Below are 22,227 nucleotides of genomic sequence, written 5' to 3'. Positions count from 1 at the left end.
CCCAGAAGATAATGCTGATGCTGCTGCTCTGGGAACCCACTTTAAGAACTGTATTAGTCTGTTCTTCTACTGCTATAAAGAACTACCTGAGACTGGGTAATTTATAAATAAAAGAGGTTTAATTGACTCACAGTTCCACAGGCTGTACAGGAAGCATGGCTGGGAAGGCCTCAGGAAGCTTACAATCATGGTGGAAGGAGAAGGGAAAGGTGGCATGTCTTATGTGGTGGGAGCAGGAGAAAAAAAGGGAAGGAGGTGACCCTATGTACTTTTAAGCAACCAGTTCTCAAGGGAAGTCCCCCTGCCATCTAATCACCTCCCACCAGGACCCTCTTCCAACACTGAGGATTATAACTCATAAAATTTGGGTGGGGACGCAAATCCAACCCATATCAAGCACCAGTGTTTTCAAGTTAAGAATCTAAAGGGGCCCCAGTCACTGAGCCGCCACTGCCAAGGACTTGGCTCCCCCTTCTCCTGCCACTGCCCACTTTTGCAGCCATTTCCGCTGAAGAAAAGGAATCGTGTCATATGTCCACAATCCAAAACTTCCACTCCACCCCTTTGCTGATGCAAGTGAGGGTGATGACCTGCTTCCTGCTGACACTGAGGATTATATCCATATAAGAATTCATCCAACAGAGGAACACCAGGAAGACCCTTACTACTGTCCAAGGGATTGCTGATGAGTATGATAAAAAGAAACCAATGAAGGCATTTAAAAAGAAGTTTGCCTGCAACGGTACTGTAATTGAGCATCCAGAATACAGAGAAGTCATTCAGCTACAGCTAGCACAAGAACATGCCACTTCCTCATAGAGATTGAAATAGCTAAGGACAATCAGCTAAAGGTTCATGGGTTCTAAGTGCTGTGGCTCGCTGAAGCTTGAGTGAGGATTTCCTTGCAATGAATAGAATTTCCTTTCTGTCCCTTGTCACAAGTTTGAAAACCTCACAGCTTGTATATCGTAACCATTTGTGATCTGCTTTTAACTTGGACTAGTGTAAACCTCACAGCTTGTATATCGTAACCATTTGTGATCTGCTTTTAACTTGGACTAGTGTAACTCCTTCATGCAGTAAACTGAAAAGAGCCATGCTGTGTAGTCTCGAAGTTCTTCATTTAAACAGAGATCAAGCAGTAGGCACCTGGCAGTGTCAAGCCTAAAACAAAGCAATATCATCATGTTTCAGCCATGCCCAGAGCCCTAAAATCATAGACAACTATATCTGGTAAGAAGCTTCTCCATTCTCCCTCTGTAGAGTCCCCTGCCCTAAGAGAATGTCACTGCCTGAAAAATCCGTGGTGAATCTGAGAGGAGAAATGGGGGTAAGGCAGCAACAGCAGCTGTACCATTGGAAAGGAGCCTTTGGTAGTCAAAGAAAGATCCCCTGGTGTCTCCAACCTGACCAGGGGGCATAGCTTTAGAGAGTCCCCCTTCCCTATAGTGAGGTGATAGGATATCTGGCTTGCCACAAAGATCTTTTTGATCAGGCATACTAACTAAGGGATGTCCAAACACCAGAATGTGAGGCCAACCTTCCATCAAAGTTAAACTTTTGACAAGGGAATAAATCTCAAACTGATGTACCAGTCACGTACCTAGCTATAGAGCTTGCAACTTAATGCAACAGTTGCCCAATGACATGTGAAGTAACAAACTGGTTTTAAGAGTTTTTCCCCCCTCCAGTTTTAATGTTATGTATTTAAACTTTTTTTTTTTTTTTTGAGACAGAGTCTCACTTTGTTGCCCAGGCTGGAGTGCAGTGGCGTGATCTCGGCTCACTGCAGCCTCCACCTCCTGGGTTCAAGCAATTCTCCTGCCTCAGCCTCCTGAGTAGCTGGGATTACAGGCATGTGCCACCACATGCAGCTAATTTTTGTATTGTTAGTAGAGACAGGGTTTCACATGTTGGCCAGGCTGGTCTCGAACTCCTGACCTCAGGTGATCCACCCACCTTAGCCTCCCAAAGTGCTAGGATTACAGGTGTGAGCCACCAAGCCCCGCCTAAACCCTTATTTAAATAAAACTTGTTTTCGGAAAAAAAAAAAAAAAGAGTCTGAGGATGTGTTACATGTCCCTCTTTTACTTAGTGACAGTCTCAGGCACACTTGAACTTTTCATTAACAGTATTGATCAATTTAAGAGTTGATCAGAGAAGGTCACGTAAGAATCCAATTTCAATGGAATTAAAGAGAAAATTTTTCCTAAAACAAAATAAATGAGTACTGTACATTTAAAATAAGAAATGAACAGAAAGCCTTTCAAATCACACTAAATTAACTCTTACGTCTGTGGCCATTACACTGTTGTTCTTTAATGTTTAAATAGGTAAAAGCACTGATATTTTAGTTCAGACCACCAGCAGTAGGAATGCTTGCTCTGTAAGAGCAAGACTCTACTAATAGAGTCATATTTATAAAGTCAAGGTTTAGGTTTCTGCTAGTGTCTGTTTTCCCTATACCTATTACAAACAAATGAAAGCAAATCAATAAATACTTTTCATTGTACCAATACTGAGTCATAAAGTTATTTTCCTCTGAAGTCAGGAAGAAACATAAAGGTGGTAAACTGAAAAAGAAGAAACTTTAATCATTATAATTTTCATTCAGATGCCCTTTAGACTATCTATTGCTGCTCTCTTTTGTAGCAGAACAGCTGATTTTCATCCTAGGTTTTCATGATCTGATAAACCTTCACCATAGACAGTTTCTTGGAAAGAAACTTTGCAAGTGTCAGTTATTTTTAAATATTAGGGAAACTGTGTGGGTCCCAACGACCCAGCTGGAGCAGACCCAGCACGGGATTCTTAAAATATTTGCTGGTTCTGAGAGGGTTTTAACCTGTTCATTGGCAGCTCAGCCCTTGTGTACACTCTTGGAAAGATACTGATGTGTACTTTCATGATGTGGGATGGATGAGCAGTGAGGGTTTGTAGGAAAGCTGGACACACTAATGCCCACTTTGGGACACAAGGAGGCAGATGCTGTCATCGGAACTCTTCGAATAAGGTGATGTGGTTTGGCTGTGTCCCCACCCAGATTTCAAATTGTAGTTCCCATAATTCTGTGTGTCATGGGAGGCACCCAATGGGAGGTAATTGAATCATGGGGGCGGTTACCCTGATTCTGTTCTTGTGATAGTGAGTTCATATCACAAGATGTTTTTTGTTTTTTGATTTTGAGTCGGAGTCTTGCTCTGTCAGGCTCTTGCCAGGCTGGAGTGCAGTGGTGTGATCTCGGCTCACTGCAACCTCCACCTCCTAGGTTCAAGTGATTCTCCTGCCTCAGCCTCCCAAGTAGCTGGGACTACAGGCACACGTCACCATGCCCAGCTAATTTTTGTATTTTTAGTAGAGATGGGGTTTCACCATGTTGACCAGGATGATCTCGATCTCTTGACCTCATGATCCGCGCTCCTTAGATTCCCAAACTGCTGGTATTACCGGCATGAGCCACCGCGCCCGGCCTGATCTAATGGTTTTATAAGAGGCTTTCCCCACTTTTGCTTGGTACTTCTCCTTTCTGCCGCCATGTGAAGAAGGATGTGTTTGCTCCCCTTCTGCCATGATTCTAAGTTTCCTGAGGCCTCCTCAGCCATGCCAAAACTGTGAGTTAGTTAAACCTCTTTCCTATATAAATTACCCAGTCTCTGGTATGTCTTTATTAGCAGTATGAGAATGGACTAATACGTAAGGCAGAAAAGATGAATCAGGAATTAGCTTTTAGCACAGCTAATATGTTAAGCATAGTATGAACCTAAATCGAATTTTCTTTGGGCCCAAAGCACAGCTGTCTAGTTAGATTACTTTGTGGAAAAAGGTGGGTTCGTATCTAGTTTGTTCATAGCTATATCTTAAGTGCCAAAAACAGTGCCTGGCACACAATGGGCACACATTTGTTGAATGAATAAATGAATATATTTACTGTTGCTTTCTTTCATATTTTCTCTTTATTGTCTACATTTTAATTTCTTCCTGTACCTGTGATAAAAAATGCCTCCATCAGCTTCTTGCCTATATTACCTCATAAAGTTGCAAATATACTCATTTAGACAAACACAGCATAAAGTTTCCTTAATAGGCAAATCTCAACCTTTTTCCTACATTAGAAATGAAAGCCAGTATCCAAGTAAGATTCTGATCTGGTTTGGATCTGTGTTCCCTCCAAATCTCATGTTGAAATGTGATTCCCACTGTTGGAGGTGGAGCCTGGTGGGAGATGTCTGCCTCATGGGGGCAGATTCCTCATGAATAGCTTGGCGCCTCCCTATGGTAATGAGCTTTTCCCCTTGACTTCCTGAGAGAGCCAGTTGTTAAAAAAGAGCCTGGTACCTTCCCCCTTGCTCTGTTGCTCCACACCTCACCATGAAATAGGCCGGCTTCCCCTTGCCTTCTCTAAGTTTCTTGAGGCCCTCACCAGAAGCAGATACTGGTACCGCACTTCCTGTACATCCTGCAGAACCATGAGCCAAAATAAATCTCGTTGCTTTATAAAGTACCCCAGTCTGAGGTATTGTTTGTAGCAATAGAAACTGACTAACAAAGATTGTAATTTAGATCTTGATTCATAATTGAGATTTCTTTTCACCTCTACTCTACTCATACCAAGAAAATTATCTGCTGTTTTTGAGGAAGCCAAATGGGATTGGGTCATATTGGGTAATTTCGTTGCAAAATATTTAAAAGCTGGTTAATATTACCCCTACTCTTCCTATGGTAGGGGCCAGTATTGAAAATCACCAGAAGATAATCAGATAATAAATTGTGGCCAGAGTTTATACTCCAGCTTACTTTTGTTACTTTAAAGTAATTATTGACTATTTTTGTGTATTCTACAGGAATATGTGAGTAATCATACTTGATGTATGGTAAGACAGGTTTTTGGTTGACTGTATGAAAGACTGACTGACTTCAAGAAATCAAATGAGCTCTGCATTTTTTATTAGGGTAAAATATTTGTATTTGTGTATGTGCGTTTTTCAGTTTGGTTCTTTTAGAATCTAGGTAATTTAGGTTCCTCTTTAGTACCCAGTCTCCTTAGGTCATCTTTGTCTCGGGCAGTTTGCTTCTTTTACAACTAAGCCTTCATAAGCAAACTATGCTCTGGCCCCAGCTGCTACTTGCCATGTGCGTCCTCTCATCTTTCACCCTTGCATGTGCCATCCCCCCTGCCTGCAATGCCCTTCCACCTTTCTTGTCCTGAAAAGTACTCACTCATCCTTTAAGACGTAGGGCAAGTGATCTCTTATTATGAATAATTTTTTTGGCCTCTTGTACCCTTTTCAAACAAAATTAGACCACTTTTCTTTGGATTGGAATTGAACTGTGTAAACACTACTCTTCTAATTATGTCTACAATATTTGCCTGCAGCACTAGTGTGTGAACTGCTGGGGAAGGTACAATGCCTTAGTCCATGTTATGCCTCCAACATAGAAACTAAAGAGTGCCTGGTACAAATTCTAGGACATTGTAGATCTTTAAAATGTATTATGGTAATTAATTAAAATATTCATAAAAGTATATAAAATATTGAAAATAGCGTCCAGTGATAACAATTGATAGAGTTGCAAGATTGAATACATTTTGTATATTCTGTCTTTTCCAGATTTTAGATAAAGTTAATTATATTGCCTTTTTAATTTTATTGTTACTTGAACAAAAATACTGTGATCTCTTATAAAAAGATTCTAGAACTTTCACATCAAAATGGTGCTTTCTCCTTTCATATTTTTCATTTTTAAAATTGATAAATATTAATATGTACATATTTTGGGGGTCCATGTGATAATTTGATAACGTTTATATAATCAAATCAGGGTAATTGGGGTATCAGTCACCTTAAATATTTATCTGTTGTTCATGCTAGGAACTTTTGAATTATTCTTTTCAAGCTATTTTGAGTGTATTAATACACACTTGATTAATGTTATCTGTAGCTATTCTACTGATCTGTCAAGCACCAAGTCTTACTTCTTCTAAGTGTGTTTATACCCATTAATCAACCACTCTTGATCCCCCTTCCCCGCTACCCTTCTCAGCCTCTGGTAACCACCAGTCTTCTCTCTATCTTCATGAGATTGACTTTTGTAGCTCCCACATAGGAGTAAGAACATGCGAAATTTGTTTTTCTGTGCTTTGCTTGTTTCACTGAACATAATGACCCCTAGTTTTATCCATGTTGCTCCAAATGACAGGATTTTATTTTTATGGCTGGATAATAATCTATTGTGTATTTATATCACATTTTCTTTTTAAATATGTATTATTATTTTGTAGAGATGGGGTCCTGCTATGTTGCCCAGGCTGGTCTCAAACTCCTGAACTCAAGCAATCCACCCGCGTTGGCCTCCCAGTATGCCACATTTTCTTTATTCATCCATTGATAGACACTTGGGTTGATTCCATATTTTGGCTACTGTGAATAATGCTGTAATGAACATGCGAGTACAGATCTCTCTTCAGCATATTGGTTTCCTTTCTTTTAGATACATACTCAGTAGCGGAACTGCTGGATGATACAGTATTCTACTTTTAGTTTTTTGAGGAACCTCTGAACTATTTTCCATAGTGGCTGTACTAATTTATATTCCCATGAACAGTGTATAAGGATTTTTCTTTTTCCACATCCTCACTAGCATGTTAGTCCCTGTCTTTTTTGATAAAATCTATTCTAGTTGGGGTGAGATTGTATCTCATTGCGGGTTTGATTTGCATTTTCTTGATAATTACTGATGTTGAGCACTTCTTATACCCATTGGTCACTTGTATGTTGTCTGTTGAGAAATGTCTGTTCAAGCCTTTTGCCCTTTTTAAAATCAGATTAATGGCTTTTTGCTATTGAGTTTTTTGAGCTCCTTGTATATTCTGTTTATTTATCTCTTGTCAGATGGGCAGTTTGCAAATACTTTCTCTTGTTCTATGGGTTGTCTCTTCACCGTGTTGATTGTTTCCTTTGCTGTACAGAAGGTTTTCAGCTTGATGTAATCCTGTTTGTCCATTTTTACTTTTGTTGCCTACACTTTTGAGGACTTAAACAGAAAATCTTTGCCCAGACCAGTATCCTGGAGCAATGCCCCAATGTTTTCTTTTAGTAGTTTTATAATTTCAGGTGTTAGATTTAAGTCTAAATCCATTTCTATTTGATTTTTGTATATGGTGAGAGATAGAGGTGTATTTCATTCCTCTGCATATAGTGGTCCAGTTTTCCCAGTGCCATTTATTGAAGAGACTGTCCTTTGCCTATTGCATATCATTGGCACCTCTGTCAAAAATGAATTGGCTGCAAATGGCATGGATTTATGTCTGAGTTCACTATTCTGTTCAGTTGGTGTTTGTGTCTGTTTTTTATGCCAGTACCATTCTGATCTGGCTACTGTAGCCTTGTAGTATATTTTTAAGTCAAGTAGTGTGAGGGCTCCAGCTTTGCTCCTTTTGCTCAAGATTGCTTTGGTTATTTGTGGTTCTGTATGAAATTTAGGATTGTATGCTCTGTTTCTGTGGGGAATATTATTGGTATTTTGATAAGGATTACCTTGAATCAGTAAATTGCTTCGGGTAGGATTGTCATTTTAACAATATTCTTTCAGTCCATGAGCATGGAATAATATCTTCTCCATTTTTTGTGTCATCTTCTGTTTAATCAGTGTTTTACAGTGTTCCTTATAAAGATCTTTCACAACTTTGGTTAAATTGATTTTTAGGTGCCAGGCACAGTGACTGACACCTGCAATTCCAATACTTTGAGAGGCCAAACCAGAAGAATGGCTTGAGCCCAGGAGTTTGAGACCAGTCTGAGGAGCATAGTATGACCTCATCTCTACAACATATCAAAATATTAGCCAGACGTTGTGGCATGCACCTGTGGTCACCGCTACTTGGGGTGCTGAAGTAAGAGGATCATGTGAGACCAAGAGGTCAAGACTGCAATGAGCTGTGATCACGCCATTTCACTGCAACCTGGGTGACAGAGCAAAACCCTGTCACAACAACAACAAAAAACAAATAATTCCTGGGTATTTTACATTCTTTGAAGCTATAATAAATCAGATTGCTTTCTTGCTTTCTTTTTCAGATTGTTCACTGTTGGTATATATAAATGCTACTGATTTTTGTATGTTGGTTTTGTATCCTGCAACTTGACTGAATTCACTTATTAGTTCTAATAGTTTTTTGCTTTTTAAAAATAGAAGATCCTGTCATCTACATTGAAAGGCAGTTTGACTTCTTTCTTTCCAATATGAATCCCTTTTATTTATTTTTCTTGCCTAATTGTCTGGCCAGGACTTCCACTTTATGTTGAATAAAAGTAGTGAAAGTACACACCCTTGTCTTCTTCCAGATCTTAGTGAAAAGGCTTCCAGTTTTTCCCTGCTTGGTATGTTGTCAGCTGTGGGTTTTTCATATATGGTCTTTATTATTTTGAAGTATGTTTCCTCTGTACCTGGTTTGTTGAGGGTTTTTATTGTAAAGAGATATTGAATTTTACTGAATGCTTTTCAGCACTTACTGAAATGATCATATGTTTTTTGTTCTTGGTTGTGTTAATGTGGCATATCACATTTATTGATTTGTATATGCCATCTTTGCATCCCTGAGATGAATCCCACTTGAAAATGTTGAATGGCCGGGCGCGGTGGCTCAAGCCTGTAATCCCAGCACTTTGGGAGGCCGAGGCGGGTGGATCACGAGGTTAAGAGATCAAGACCATCCTGGTCAACATGGTGAAACCCCGTCTCTACTAATACAAAAAATTAGCTGGGCATGGTGGCGCGTGCCTGTAATCCCAGCTACTCAGGAGGCTGAGGCAGGAGAATTGCCTGAACCCAGGAGTCGGAGGTTGCGGTGAGCCGAGATCGCGCCATTGCACTCCAGCCTGGGTAACGAGCGAAACTCCGTCTCAAAAAAAAAAAAAAAAAAAAAAAAAAAAAAAAAAGAAAATGTTGAATGATCTTATTAACATGTTGTTCAATTAGTTTGCTAGTATTTTGTTGAGGATTTTTCCATCTATGTTCATCAGTGAAATTAGCCTATGGTTGTCTTTTTTTTAATTGCTGCCTTATCTGATTTGGTATCAGAGTAATTCCAGTTTTGCAGGATGAGTTTGAGGATTCCTACCTCTTCAGTTTTTTTGAAGAGTTTTAGTAGAACTGTTATAGCTCTTCTTGAAAAGTTTAGTAGAATTCATCAGATCCTGGACTTTTCTTTGATAGGAGACTTAATTATAGCTTTGATCTTACTACTTACTATTGGTTTGTTGAGGTTTTCTTTTTCTTCATGGTTCAGTTTTGTTTGTATGTGTCCAGGAATGTATTCTTTTCTTCTAGATTTTTCAATTTGTTGGCAGTTATCTCTAATGATTCTTTGTACCTCTGTGGTCTCTGTTATGTATCTTTTTCATCTCTGATTTTATTTGGGTCCTCTCTCTCTTTTTTTTTTTTTTTTTTTTTTGGTTAGTCTAGCTAAAGATTTGTCGGTTTTTTGTTTTTGTTTTTTTTTTTAAACTAAAGTTTTGTTTTGTTGATCTTCTATAATGTTTTAATCTCACTTTCATTTATTTCTGCTCTGATTTTATTATTTCCTTTCTTCTAGTACATTTGAGTTTGGTTTAGTGTTGCTTTTCTAGTTCCTTGAGATGGTGCATTGTTAGATTGTCTTTTTGAGGTCTTTCAACTTTTTTGATGTAGATATTTTTTACTATAAACTTCCCTCTTAGTATTGTGTTTGCTCTATGCCATAGGTTTTGGTATGTTGTGTTTCCATTTTTATTTGTTTTGAGAAATTTTTAAATGTTCTTATTAATTTCTTCATCAACTCATTGTTCAGGAGCATGTTGTTTAATTTCCATGTGTTTGTATAATTTCCAAAGTGTTCTTTTTTTTTTTTTTTTGAGATGGAGTCTTGCTCTGTCATCCAGGCTGGAATGCAGTGGCAAGATCTCGGCTTACTGCAAACTCTGCCTCCTGGGTTCAAATGATTCTCCTGCCTCAGCCTCCCAAGTAGCTGGGATTATAGGTGTGCACCAGCATGCCCGCTAGTTTTTGTATTTTTAGTGAGACCAGGTTTTTGCCATGTTGACCAGGCTAGTCCAGAACTCCTGACCTCAGGTGATCTGCCCACCTCGGCCTCCCAAAGTATTGGGATTACAGGTGTGAGCGACCTCACCTAGCCAGATTTCTACTTTTTTAAATTTGTTGAGACTTGTTTTGTGGCCTAAAATATGGTTTATTTTGGTGAATATTCCATGTACTGATGAAACGAATATGTATTCTGAATAGTTGAATGAAGTGTTTTATAAATATCAGTTAGACCCATTTGGTCTGATGTGTAGTTTGACTCAATTGTTTCTTAGTTGATTTTCTGTCTAGATGATCTGTTCATTGGTGAAAGTGGGGTATTTGACATCCTCCACTATTGTATTACAGTCTCTCTCTCTCTCTCTCTGTATCTATTAATGTTTGCTTTATGTACTTGGGAGCTGAATTTTCAGTCAATCGAATGTATTACTCAGTTCCAAGATTTCTGTTTGATTTTTTAAATAATGTTAATCTCTTTGTTAAAATTATTTGATAAATTTCTGAGTGGAGAATTGCCGTTTTGTTTTTTGTATTCTGGTTGTTTTGTAACTCCTCTCCTCTTGACTTTCTCTGGTTCTATGTTTTAATTTATTTTTATTTTTTTATTTTTTAGTGTGTTTATTTTGGGTTTTTACATTGTGGTTTCCATGAGGCTTATAGAAAACATCTTATAACAAATTATTTTAAAGAGATGACGGCTTATCTTAGATTAGCAGTCCCCAACCTTTTCGGCACCAGGGACCAGTTTCATGGAAGACAGTTTTTCCATAGATGGGACAGTGGGGATGGTTTTGGGATGAAACTATTCCACCTCAGATCATCAGGCATTAGATGCTCATAAAGAATGCTCAACCTAGATCCCTCAGACATGTAATTCACAATCGGGTTTGTACTTTTGTGAGAATCTAATGCCGCTGCTGATCCGACAGGAGGTGGAGCTCAGGCAGATCAGTGATGTCGTGATGCTTACTGGCCTGTGCTCACCATCTGCTGTGACCTGGTTCCCAACATGCCACAGACCAGTACCAGTCCATGGCTCAGGGATTGGAGATCTCTGTCTTAGATTACAAAAAAAGAATAAATAAAAAACTTTAAAACAACTCTCCATCTTTAATTCCATCCCCTGACATTTTGACTTTTGCTAGTCTCAATTTACATATTTTTATATTGTCTATCTCTTAACAGGTTGCTGTAGTTTTAATAGTTTTTGATAGATTTATCTTCTAGGCTTCATAGTAAACTTATGGGTGGATTGCATGTGACAGTTACAGTATTTGAATATTCTGGAGTTTTCTCTACTTAATATTGCCAGTGGGTTTTATACCTTCAAATGTGTTCTTTTTTCACATTAGTGTTTTTTCCTTTCAGATTGAAAAACATTCCTTTTTCTTGTAAGACAGAGCTAGTGGTGGAGAATTCTTTTAGCTTTTGTTTGTCAGAAAAAGACTATCTCTCCTTCATATTTGAAGGATAGTTCTGCTGTCTGCTAGATAAAGTATTTGAGGATAGCAGGGTTTTTGTTTATTTCAGCCCTTTGAAAATAACATTCCACTTCCTCCTGACCTATATGGTCATTGAGAAGTCTGTTGCCAAGTAAAGTGGAGTTTCTTTGTATGTTATTTCCTCCTTTTGGTGCTTTTAGGATCCTCTTTTTGTCCTTGACCCTTGAGAGTTTGATTATTACATGCCTTGGGGAAAGTAGTATTTGGGTCCAATCTGTTTGGTGTTTTCTAACCTTCCTCTATCTGGATATTTTTATTTTTCTCATTTTGGCAAGTTTTCTATTATTATTTATTGAGTAATCTTTTTTCTACCTCTTGCTCTTGCTCAACTTTCCCTTGAACAGCAATAATTCTTAGATTTAGTCTTTTGAGGTAATTTTCTATATCTCGTAGGCAATCTTTATGTAATACCTTTCCATTTATTTTATTTTTTCTTCTCTATGTAATTTCAAAGAGTCTGTCTTTGAGTTCACTAATTCTTTCCTCCGCTTGATCTATACTGCTGTTGAGAGCCTACAATAAATTTTTCAGTTAGCCAATATGTTTTTCAGTTTCAAGATTCATTTGATTTTTTATCACTTTACTCTCTTTGTTAAATTTCTCTGGTAGGTTTCTGAATTGCTTTCCTGTGTTATCTTGGAGATCCCTGAGTTTCCATAAAACTACTATTTTGAATTCTTGGTCAATGAGCTCATGAATCAATATCTCATTAGGGTCAGTCACTGGTTCCTTGCTTTATACATTTGGGGAGGTCATGGTTCCGTGTTCTTGTGGATGTGTCTGTGTTGTTGCATTGAAGGATTTATTATTTATTCCAATCTTCTCCTTCTAGTCTATTTTGGTTTTTACTGATTATGTTTGCTTAGAGATTCTTTATAATTTATCTGTTGAATTTCTAACACATTTTTCCCGCTAAGTCCCTGCCTCTTTTTCAGCACTAAATGGTACCTAAAACCCCAGGTTTGCCTCTGTTCTAGCAAAGGATCAGAGGATAGCCTGGTTGGAATGGGGGAAGTTCCAAAGGAGAGATATCCCTGTGGTATGGACAGGCTGGCTAGGAGTTCATGCCCAAGAGACCTGTGGAATATACCTCCTACAGTGTAGTGCTGCTGAACAGCCACTCTGATTTGGCATCTCCTTTGGTTGAGTTACAGAGCAGAGCTTCCAGGGCTAGAGATGGTAATCCCACCTCCCCACTTCGCCTCTGACTGTCCTCAGGGTGGTGTCTCCCTTCAGGCATTCCTGAGGCTTCTCATGGGTTGAGGCATCCAAAGAAGCCAAGATTGTGGGCAAGTTATGTGTCCACCTCAGTCTCACTTTTTCCAGCGTAGAATCTGAGTTGGGGAAAGTTTTACATGTGCTTGATGCCAGGCAGATTGGGGGAAGGGTGTCACAGATATGAAAATCTGATTCTCTTACTGTCTGCTGGAGTTTTTTTTTTTTTTTTTTTTTTAACTTCTCTATGGCACTAGGAACTGACCCATGCTCTTTCATGAGTTCTGGGAGATTGCTGGTGATAATCTCAATGCTGTATATTTATTTTGATTATTCCGTGGGAAGGAGTGAAGCCAGCTTTCATCTACATTTTAAAAATATAATTGTTATTTTGAGTGGCAAGATTCTGATTCTAATATCCTGCCCTAGTTTTATGCATTTTTGAACCTTCTACCATTGCATTTAGAACCTACCACCTGGTGGAGTTTTTGTTTTTGTTTTCAGTTTAGAAAATATTTGATTTTATGAAACAGTTGACATTCATATAAAGAATAAGATTGATAATCAAGCCTGCTCTACTAATACTGTGTGCAGTCTAGAAAAGAGTATGCTGGTGAAGTACTGAGAAACATTTCCCGTGTATCATGTAAGTACTTTAGGCTCTTATGTATGTTACTCCAAGGAATCAGGTTGCAAATACAATTGCTTTAAAAACATAATATATACCAGCCTGGCCAACATGGTGAAACCCCATCTCTACTAAAGCACACCTGTAATGCCAGCTGCTTGGGAGGCTGAGGCAGGAGAATCGCCTGAACCTGGGAGCTGAGTGTTGCAGTGAGCTGAGATTGCACCACTGCACTTCAGCCTGGGCAACAGAGCAAGACTCCATCTCAGAAAAAATTAAAAATAAACATATTACATAAAATTCCATGATGCAGCTTTCTATCTAAAAAGGATTTCAGCACAGCCTCCTTGCAGTAAGCATATACATAACTAAGGTGACTACCTTAAAAGGGCATCACTCATTTATGCCCTAAGTTCTCATTTGTTAAAACAATAGTGCCCTCACTCTAAGTCACATAATCACAAGGACTCAGGGATGAATTGCCCAGCTTTAAATGTCAGTGCTGTCATACTAGCTGTGTGATATGAGCAAGTTCTAAAACTTCCCTGTGCTTGTTTCTTATGTATAAAATGGAGAGAGGGGGTAGTACTTTTTTCTTCTTTTTTCTTTTTTTGAAAGAAAGAAAGAAAGAAAAAGTATAAAGAAGAGGAGGAAAAAGGAAGAGAAAGAGAGAGAGAGAATGGGAGTATTGCTTTCTTGCCCAGGCTAGAATGCAGTTTAGCAATGGGTATTGAAAACCTCTTTTATACCAATAATTATGCTTGATGTAAACAGGAAGGAATAAGGGAAGAAAATAACAAATGAGCAGCCAACCAATATTTCATTTAAACCTATGAAATGCTATGCGATTACTGAGGAGTGATTTACTTCCAATTATGTAGTCACTTACGGAATAGGTGTGAGGTGGTAATGTATGTTTTATGTATTTGAAGTGGAGAGTTCTATAAATGTTTATTAAGTTTACTTGTTCCGGGTCTGAGTTCAAGTCCTGGATGTCCTTGTTAATTTTCTGTCTCGTTGATCTATAAAATCGTTAGCTCTTCTTGTTACATTGATCCTTTTGCCATTATGTAATGTCCTTCTTTGCCTCTTTTGCTCTTTGTTGCTTTAAAGTCTACTTTATCAGAGGCGAGAATTGCATCTGCTGCTTTTTATTTATTTGTTTATTTTTACTCTCTGATTGGTTGATAAATCTTCCTCCTTCTCTTTGTTTTGAGTCTTTGTGTATCATTGCATGTGAGATGGGTCTGGATGCAGCATACCAATGGGTTTTGACTTTTTATCCGATTAGAATATATATAACTTTAATACTGGCATTTGATGCCAGCTGGCTGTTTTGCCCATTAGCTAGTGTAAATTTTTCATTGTGTTAATGTTCTTTTCTTTTTGATATATTTTTGGAAAGGCTGATACTGGTTGTTCCTTTATATGTATAGTGCTTCTTTCAGAAGCTCTTGTAAAGCAGGCCTGGTGGTGGTGAACTCTCTAAGTACTTGTTTGTTCGCAAAGGATTTAATTTTTCCTTCGATTATAAAGCTTAGTTTGGCTGGATAGGAAATTGTGGATTGAAAGTTCTTTTCTTTAAGGATGTTAAATATTGGTCCCCACTCTTTTCTGGCTTGTAGTGTTTCTGCTGAGAGATCTGCTGTAAGTCTGATAGGTTTCCCTTTATGGGTAACCTGACCTTTCTCTCTGGCTGCCCTTAGTATTTTCTCCTTGTTTTCAACCCTAATAAATCTGGCAATTATGTGCCTTGGGGTTGGTCTTCTTGAGGAATATCTTTGTGGTGTTCTCTGTATTACCTGGAGTTGAATATTACCCTGCCTTGCCAGGTTGGGAAAGTTTTCCTGAATGATATCCTGAAGAGTATTTTCCAACTTGGATTCATTCTCTTCATCACATTCGGGTATACCTATCAAAGGTAAATTAGGTCTTTTCACATAGTCCCATATTTCCTGGAGACTTTGCTCATTCCTTTTCGTCCTTTTTTCTCCAATCTTGTCTTCTCGTTTCATTTCACGGAGCTGGTCCGCGACTTCCGATATCCTTTCTTCTACTTGATCAATTCAACTGTTTAAACTTGTGCATGCTTCGCGAAGTTCTCGTGTTGTGTTTTTCAGCTCCATCGATTCACTTATATTCCTCTCTAAATTGTCCATTCTCGTTAACATTTTGTCAAACCTTTTTTCAAGGTTCTTAGTTTCTTTGCATTGGGTTAGGACAAGTTCTTTTAATTCACCGAAGTTTCTTATTACCCACATTTTGAAACCTGCTTCTGTTATTGGAACACACTCGTAATCTATTAAGCCTTGTTCCGTTACTGATGAGGAATTGCGATCCCCTGTAGAGGGAGAGGCATTCTGATTTTGAGTATTCTCTGCCTTTTTACGCTGATTTCTTCCCTTCATTATTTATTTATCCGTCTGTTGTCTTTGTAATTACCGACTTTCTAACTAGGTCTCTGAGCAGACGTCCAACTTGTTGATTCCCAGCACCGAAATCTGAGCAATCCACTGCGCCAGCCAAAACAGCGTTGTTAAGATGGATGGTGCTTTTCTGCCCGGGAATCTCCGGACTCTGCACCAAAAACTGGTGTGCTAAGGCACCAGCAAAACCGCCGCGCCAGCCACAAGAGTCGCCCTGGCGACACGTGGGGCTCCTCTGCTGGGAATCTCCTGGTCTGTGAGCAACAAATATTCGTCTGAAAGTGTGGCGTCCTCTCGTTCTCTGTGCTTTCACTGGGAACTACGAGCCCGAGCTGCTAGTGATCAGCCATCTTGGATCTCTCTCTGAAGGGGTGGTACTTTTTAGGGTTGCCATGAAGTTTAAACAAGGTAATAACTGTTAAGTGCTTTTAAAAGTCCCTTGAATGTAACAGTTTCATCAGTTGTAAGATATGTGTTTTTCACATATCACCTCTGAAATGAGGATGTGTCTTACAATGAATGTAAATTCTTAATTAGCATTTTATTGTTTAATTGGTGACATCTTTTTTTTACTAGTAGTACTTAAAATAATGATGCACCTTAGAGTATGTGACATTTTATATTTCAATAACTAATGGTAGTAAGAGATGAATTAATATTAGTTGCCGTCAACAGTACCATCAATATTATCAGCATTATCTTGGTTCTAACTGAGATAGTGGCATTTGATAGTTTAACAATAATATATAAAGTATATATATCTATATGTATACACTCTCTATATATAGAGAGTATATTTAGAGTGGATATGAAATCTCAATTTTATCTAACTACTTGTTTGCATGGTATATTTTTAGCAAAGTTCTAGTGTGCTGTTTTCCACATTTGTATCATTTTAGGTGATACACGTATGGCGTCAGCTCATGGACTGTTTCCGTCATTCACTGTACTGTACTTGGTGATCTACTAAAATGTTCTTTGAGTATCCTTCAGTCTCCTGAAATAGAGACGAAGACAAATTCTTTCTCTGTTGATGTATTTTCCTAAATCCTTTCAAAGGAATGCTTTTTTCTTAGCTAGGAGAACTAAGCCACCATTGTACCACTTAAGATTTACTGGTTTGCACTCTCCTCTGAGGGAGAAAAGAAGCAATTTATCGATCTGTAACAGAGGAATGGACTGTGGCCAGACCTTTTCTGGTTTATGCAATGCAGTGACATAAGAATCTGCATAGCATTAAGAAGAATGAGGCCTCACAATTTGAGGCCACCTGTCAGCATGAACAATAACTGAGAAAAATCAATACATAATATACAACTGTTCTCTTTGCACAGACACTGCCAGGGTCCACACCCAGTGACAGTGTCTTGTTATTTTACCAGTGATATGCTTATAGTTCCTAATTTTAGGCTTCCTCCTTATTTTGGTTTTATTGTTCAGTTTGGGGAAGGGTGGGAGGCACCACTTTGGATCTGATAAAAAGATCTTCTGCCAGATGAAAAAGGTTCAATAACAGGAGAGGACCTTGGACCAATGTTTATTAAGCTTGACTAGGAAAATTCTGGGCACATCTCCATCCAAATACCTTGATACATACTTCATTCACCCCCACCCAGCACATGTAGCTTGTCTCTTCTTGTCTTCTGTTTGCCTTCAAGGTTTTGCATGGTGGTATTTACAAGCCACTATGGAGCAAGAGTGCAAACACACAAGGATAGCAAGGGGCCAGTAAACAGGGTTTAGCTTAGGAGTTCTGTGGTTATTAGCTTTTAAAAGCATAATTAGTTGAATAGTTCCAGAAGCTGGGCTTCTTTCCTTTGCCCTTCATTTCCCCACACCTCCCTCTCTGGTCTTCCCAGTCACCACTTTTTTTTTTTTTTTTTTTTAAATAAAACTGCATTTGTCAAAAATTTATAGACATTACTCCTATTCTTAAAAGATAATGTTTACTCTATCCCTAAAGCCTTCCTTTTGATTCAACCAGCACTGACTGTGCACACAAAGGTTATTGCTCTCCAAGTTCAATGTTGTAGACTTGAACCAATACCTCTGTTTCCAAGAGAATGTCAGGAGATTGCCCTTTCATCAGGAACATTGGAGCCATCCTGTCCTCCTGGTGTGCCACCAGCCAGAAACTAAGGATCAGCAGGGAGTGGACGGTTTAGAATCTCGTCTCATTAGGTGAACTCAGTGCTAGTCAGTGTAGCTGGAAAAGCCATGCAGAGGGCAGGCTTGTCAGAAGCAGTCTGTTTAAAAAAGAAAGAAAGAAAGGGTCTTTTTGAGTTTACACTGGGTTGCTTTCATGGTAGTTAGCTTTGAATTGTGGTGCAAACTCATTTAAACAATAAGGAAAATTTCACTAGGTAAGTGGCAAGAAATTTTCACCCTATGTGATCAGAGCAATCAGCCATTTCCTTTTCCTTCCTTTTTATTGACTTGTATTTCTGACCCCTTGTAATCTTCATGATTGTAGCTTGATAGTTTCCTTTTTTGCATAGCATTTTAAAAAACACCTTTTCCTTTCTTTCCCTGATAGTTTTAAAGCAAATAAAACAACATTGACAGAAAGGGTCTAAATATTTATTTTTCAGTTTTTTAGACAGTCTCGTTCTGTCCCACTCTGGAGTGCAGTGGCGTAATCTCGACTCACCACTACCTCTGCCTCCTGGGTTCAAGCGATTCTGGTACCTTAGCCTCCTGAGGAGCTGGAATTACAGGCATGCACCACTACGCCCAGCTAATTTTTGTGGGTTTTTTTTTTAGTAGAAATGAGGTTTTTCCATGTTGGCCAGGCTGGTCTCGAACTCCTGACCTCAGGTGATCCACCCACCTCAGCCTCCCAAAGTGCTGGGATTACAGGTGTAAGCCACCGCACCCAGCCTAAATATTTATTTTTAATAATTATTACTACAAAAGTGAGGAAAGAGCTAAAATCCATGATTTCATCACCCAAGGGCAACCACAGTGTGAAAATTTTGATGCATTAACTTCTCATCGTTTAAGTTAAATAGGTACATGTACACATACATATTTTTAATAAAATTAGGTTTAGGATAGTACACAGTTTTGTTTTTCTTTTAACCAACATACTTTGAATATTTTACCATGTTATTAAAAACTTACAGGATTTCAATGGCTGCATTCGAATCAGTGTATACAGATACTATTTTAGCATTCTCTGCTAGGAGGTCATGTGGGTTTCTGAATTGACACTTTAATTCTCAACTTGGAATTTGTTTCACCCAAGTTCTTCTGATTTCATGGGTCTAGAGTCAGAGTTTGGGCACAATGGAAATGGAATTTCTATATGTACTATTGTGTTTACTGTTTTCCAGTATTTTTTGGAAGGCATTTACAAAAAACAAAGGGGAAAAGTGTTCTTTTTCATTTTTTTCTTTCTTTTTGGTTTTAAATTTTGTGATTGAAATATAAGTCTGACTATAGCAATCTCAGGTAACTTTTAAATAGAAATATCAATGTAAAATGAATATATTGCCCAACATGGACCCCAGTGTTTTGAAACCGTGTGACATGCTCTATCATTTTGTTATTGGAAAGAGGTCCTGACCCACACCCGAAGAGAGGGGTCTTGGATCTCTCCCAAGAAGGAATTAGAGGTGAATCCATAAAGTGAAAGCAAGTTTATTAAGAAAGTAAAGGAATAAAGAATGGCTACTCCATAGAAAGAGCAGCAGTTTGGGCTGCTCAACTGATTACACTTACAGTTACTTCTTGATTACATGCTAAACAAGAGGTGGATTATTCATAGGTTTTGTAGGAAAGGGGTGGGCAATTCCTGGAACTGAGGGTTCCTCCCCTTGTTAGACCACATAGGATAACTTCCTGATGTTGCCATGACATTTGTAAACTGTCCTGGTGCTGGTGGGAGTGTTTTTTAGCATGCTAATGCATTATAATTAGCGTATAATGAGCAGTGAGAATGATCAGAGATCACTTTCATCACCATCTTGGTTTTGGTGGGTTTTGGCCGGCTTCCTTACCACAAACTGGTTTATCAGCAAGGTCTTTGTGACCTGTATCTTGTGCTGACCTATCTCATCCTGTGACTAAGAATGCCCAACTTCCTGGGAATGTAGCCTAGTAAGTCTCAGCCTTATTTTATCTAGCCCCTATTCAAGATGGGGTTGCTCTGGTTTGAATGCCTCTAACAATTTGACGTTTATCCAACAGCACAGTGGGAGATAATGAAATTTTTTTTGTTTCAATAGGAGAAGGATCGACTGGATCAGATTTGTGCTTTAGAAAGGTGGTTGCATATAAGAAAGAGGCGTTGGTAAAAAGACTTCAGATATCTCAAAAGAATTTCCATGAAGTTAATCTTTTTAAAAATGTAAACATTTGGTACAAGAATTGCCTTGAAATTGCAGTTGAATAAATGAGCCTTTTGAACTAGAATTTGGAAAGGAAGATAAGCTTAAAAACCAAAAATACTTTGTAGAGTGTGATAGAGTGCTGCACCTTAGGAGGTCATTTGTATTTGATGACCACTTTCCTAAAATAGTCACATTTCTAGAGAACCAATTTTGTTTCCCATAGAGTATTATGTGTAGGAACCTCCTTTCAGTATCTAGCCACTGGTACGTCTGTGGGTGTTATCTTCATACTGCCAGGTCCAATGTAGTCACCTCCTGGATCCCCAGTCTTTCTCCCTGCATTCCGATTTGCTATCTCTGTTAGCAGTCATCTTTATAAACGGAAGTCTAAGATTTATTGTTGTACATATTTTTAAATGATCCATTTTGATGGGGCTCTCCTTATTGTTTCAGGTTGAATGCCTTTGGAAACTAGATGCATAAAATTTGCATGACTCCTGTCTCCTTTCTGGATCTATCATTGGACTCAAGCCAGCATGTCTCACACCACAAAGGTTAATGGCAGTGCCTCAGGTAACCCTGTGTTCTGGAGTGTGTGTGTTAAATGTATGTCTTTTCTCAGACTGATTTTTTATTTCTTTTATGAATGGATAATAGCAAGTTGCCTAGATAACTGGGATTTCAAAGCAATTTTCTATCCATTGAAGTTTTGTTTTGTTTTATTCTCTTAGAAAATTTGCTTTTATCTTAGAGTCTTTATGCACTGAAATCAGTTGGGTAAATTATTACCTAGTCAATTCTGTTGAAGTGTTGAAAGACAAATGTAAATCCTGAATGCTGATGCAAATGTAATGAATACTCCTCTTGCACTTCTTTCTGAGGGATTGAATGAGGAGGGAGGAAATGAGTTTGGATGCTTAAAATCAATTCCTAGCATCCACTCCCTAGCAGCTTTTGTTTGATGTTGCTAAACAAAGAGAAAGGGCAAAAGAGAAGTATATATTTAATAAAGTGATTCTCTTAGAGAAGAATATGCAACAAGCCATATTGTGAATCATAAAGATGTGTATTTGAATTCTTATTTTGGTTATATTAGAGACTTACATAGTTTCACTATCTGTTCCAATATTGCTTCTGTGAGACTTGGGAGAAATCTGTTACAAAAAATTCAGAGAAGATCCTCCTAAGAGACACATCACCATGGGGACAACCTGCCCAAAATGGCATGCCGAGTGTTCATTTCTCTTTTGAGTTATCTGCCAGATAGCTGAATGAGTGAGAACAGTAGTCGTCTATACGGAATTTTTTTCTGATCGTCTGAGTCCAGAGTCCTACCTCTTCTGGCTCTGAACACCCTCAAATGACAACATTATATACCGGAGCAAGTGTGGAACTGGAGCAAGGAAACCTGAATCTGAGTCCTAGTTCCAGCACTAAGCATGAAATATTGGGCAGGAGTATTTCTCCACATGTAAATCATCGGTAAGTATATCCGCCTGCTGGTTTAGGACCAGTGAGTGCACCAGAAACATACTCACAGGAGCTATGTAAGCCGCAAAGCACTTTTTGAAGACAACAGCAGGAGGAAACATCTAAAGTGGGCATTCCCAGCCCATGAATGTGACTTTATTCTGGCAAATCTCAGCTGCACGTATCTCCTGTGGGCAAAACACTATAACCCAAACCCAGATAAACTCAGTTGTTTGTTCTGGGACAACTGATCTTTCCCTGTCCATTCCATTTTTTAACCTTTCACTGCCCAACTTCTTGAGACTTTTATAGATTCTGCTGTGGGACTGCTATCAATAATAAAGACATGAATGATAACATCTAACATTCATTGAACCTTTAGCATGCACCATTGTTCCTAAAATACTTTGCCTGCATTTTCATACTTAATCCTCACAACAGTCTGTTGAGAAATACTAAGTTTAACCTGCCCCCATGGCTCCTTTATGGAGGATACCTTGTAGTTTTTAATTAGTGGTAGGTTGGTAACTGCTGCCTATTTGGTATATTCTGAAGTTATATGTATATGTAGAACA

The 22,227-nt window shown here is 38.5% G+C and overlaps 1 protein-coding gene and 1 pseudogene across 4 annotated transcripts in view; both read left to right on the top strand.

The window, feature by feature from the left end:
* The window catches only part of KANK1 (KN motif and ankyrin repeat domains 1), a 187,345-nt gene that overhangs the window by 97,297 nt on the left and 67,821 nt on the right, over positions 1 to 22,227 (top strand). For 2 of the 4 annotated variants that reach the window (XM_064361496.1, XM_064361498.1), the window contains one exon: positions 20,636 to 20,755. In XM_064361496.1, the coding sequence (XP_064217566.1) occupies positions 20,719 to 20,755 (37 nt within the window). In that variant the 5' untranslated portion in view covers positions 20,636 to 20,718. Of the gene's footprint in view, positions 1 to 20,633; positions 20,756 to 22,227 lie in introns of those variants that run through there. The other 2 variants (XM_064361499.1, XM_064361503.1) reach the window with 1 other exon arrangement.
* Positions 532 to 866, top strand: LOC105723775 (eukaryotic translation initiation factor 1-like; annotated as a pseudogene).

Source organism: Aotus nancymaae, unplaced genomic scaffold (assembly GCF_030222135.1).
Source record: "Aotus nancymaae isolate 86718 unplaced genomic scaffold, 86718_ANA_hifiasm-v0.15.2.pri h1tg000041l, whole genome shotgun sequence".
Lineage (NCBI taxonomy): Eukaryota > Metazoa > Chordata > Mammalia > Primates > Aotidae > Aotus > Aotus nancymaae.
This window is presented reverse-complemented; position numbering and strand designations above follow the sequence as displayed.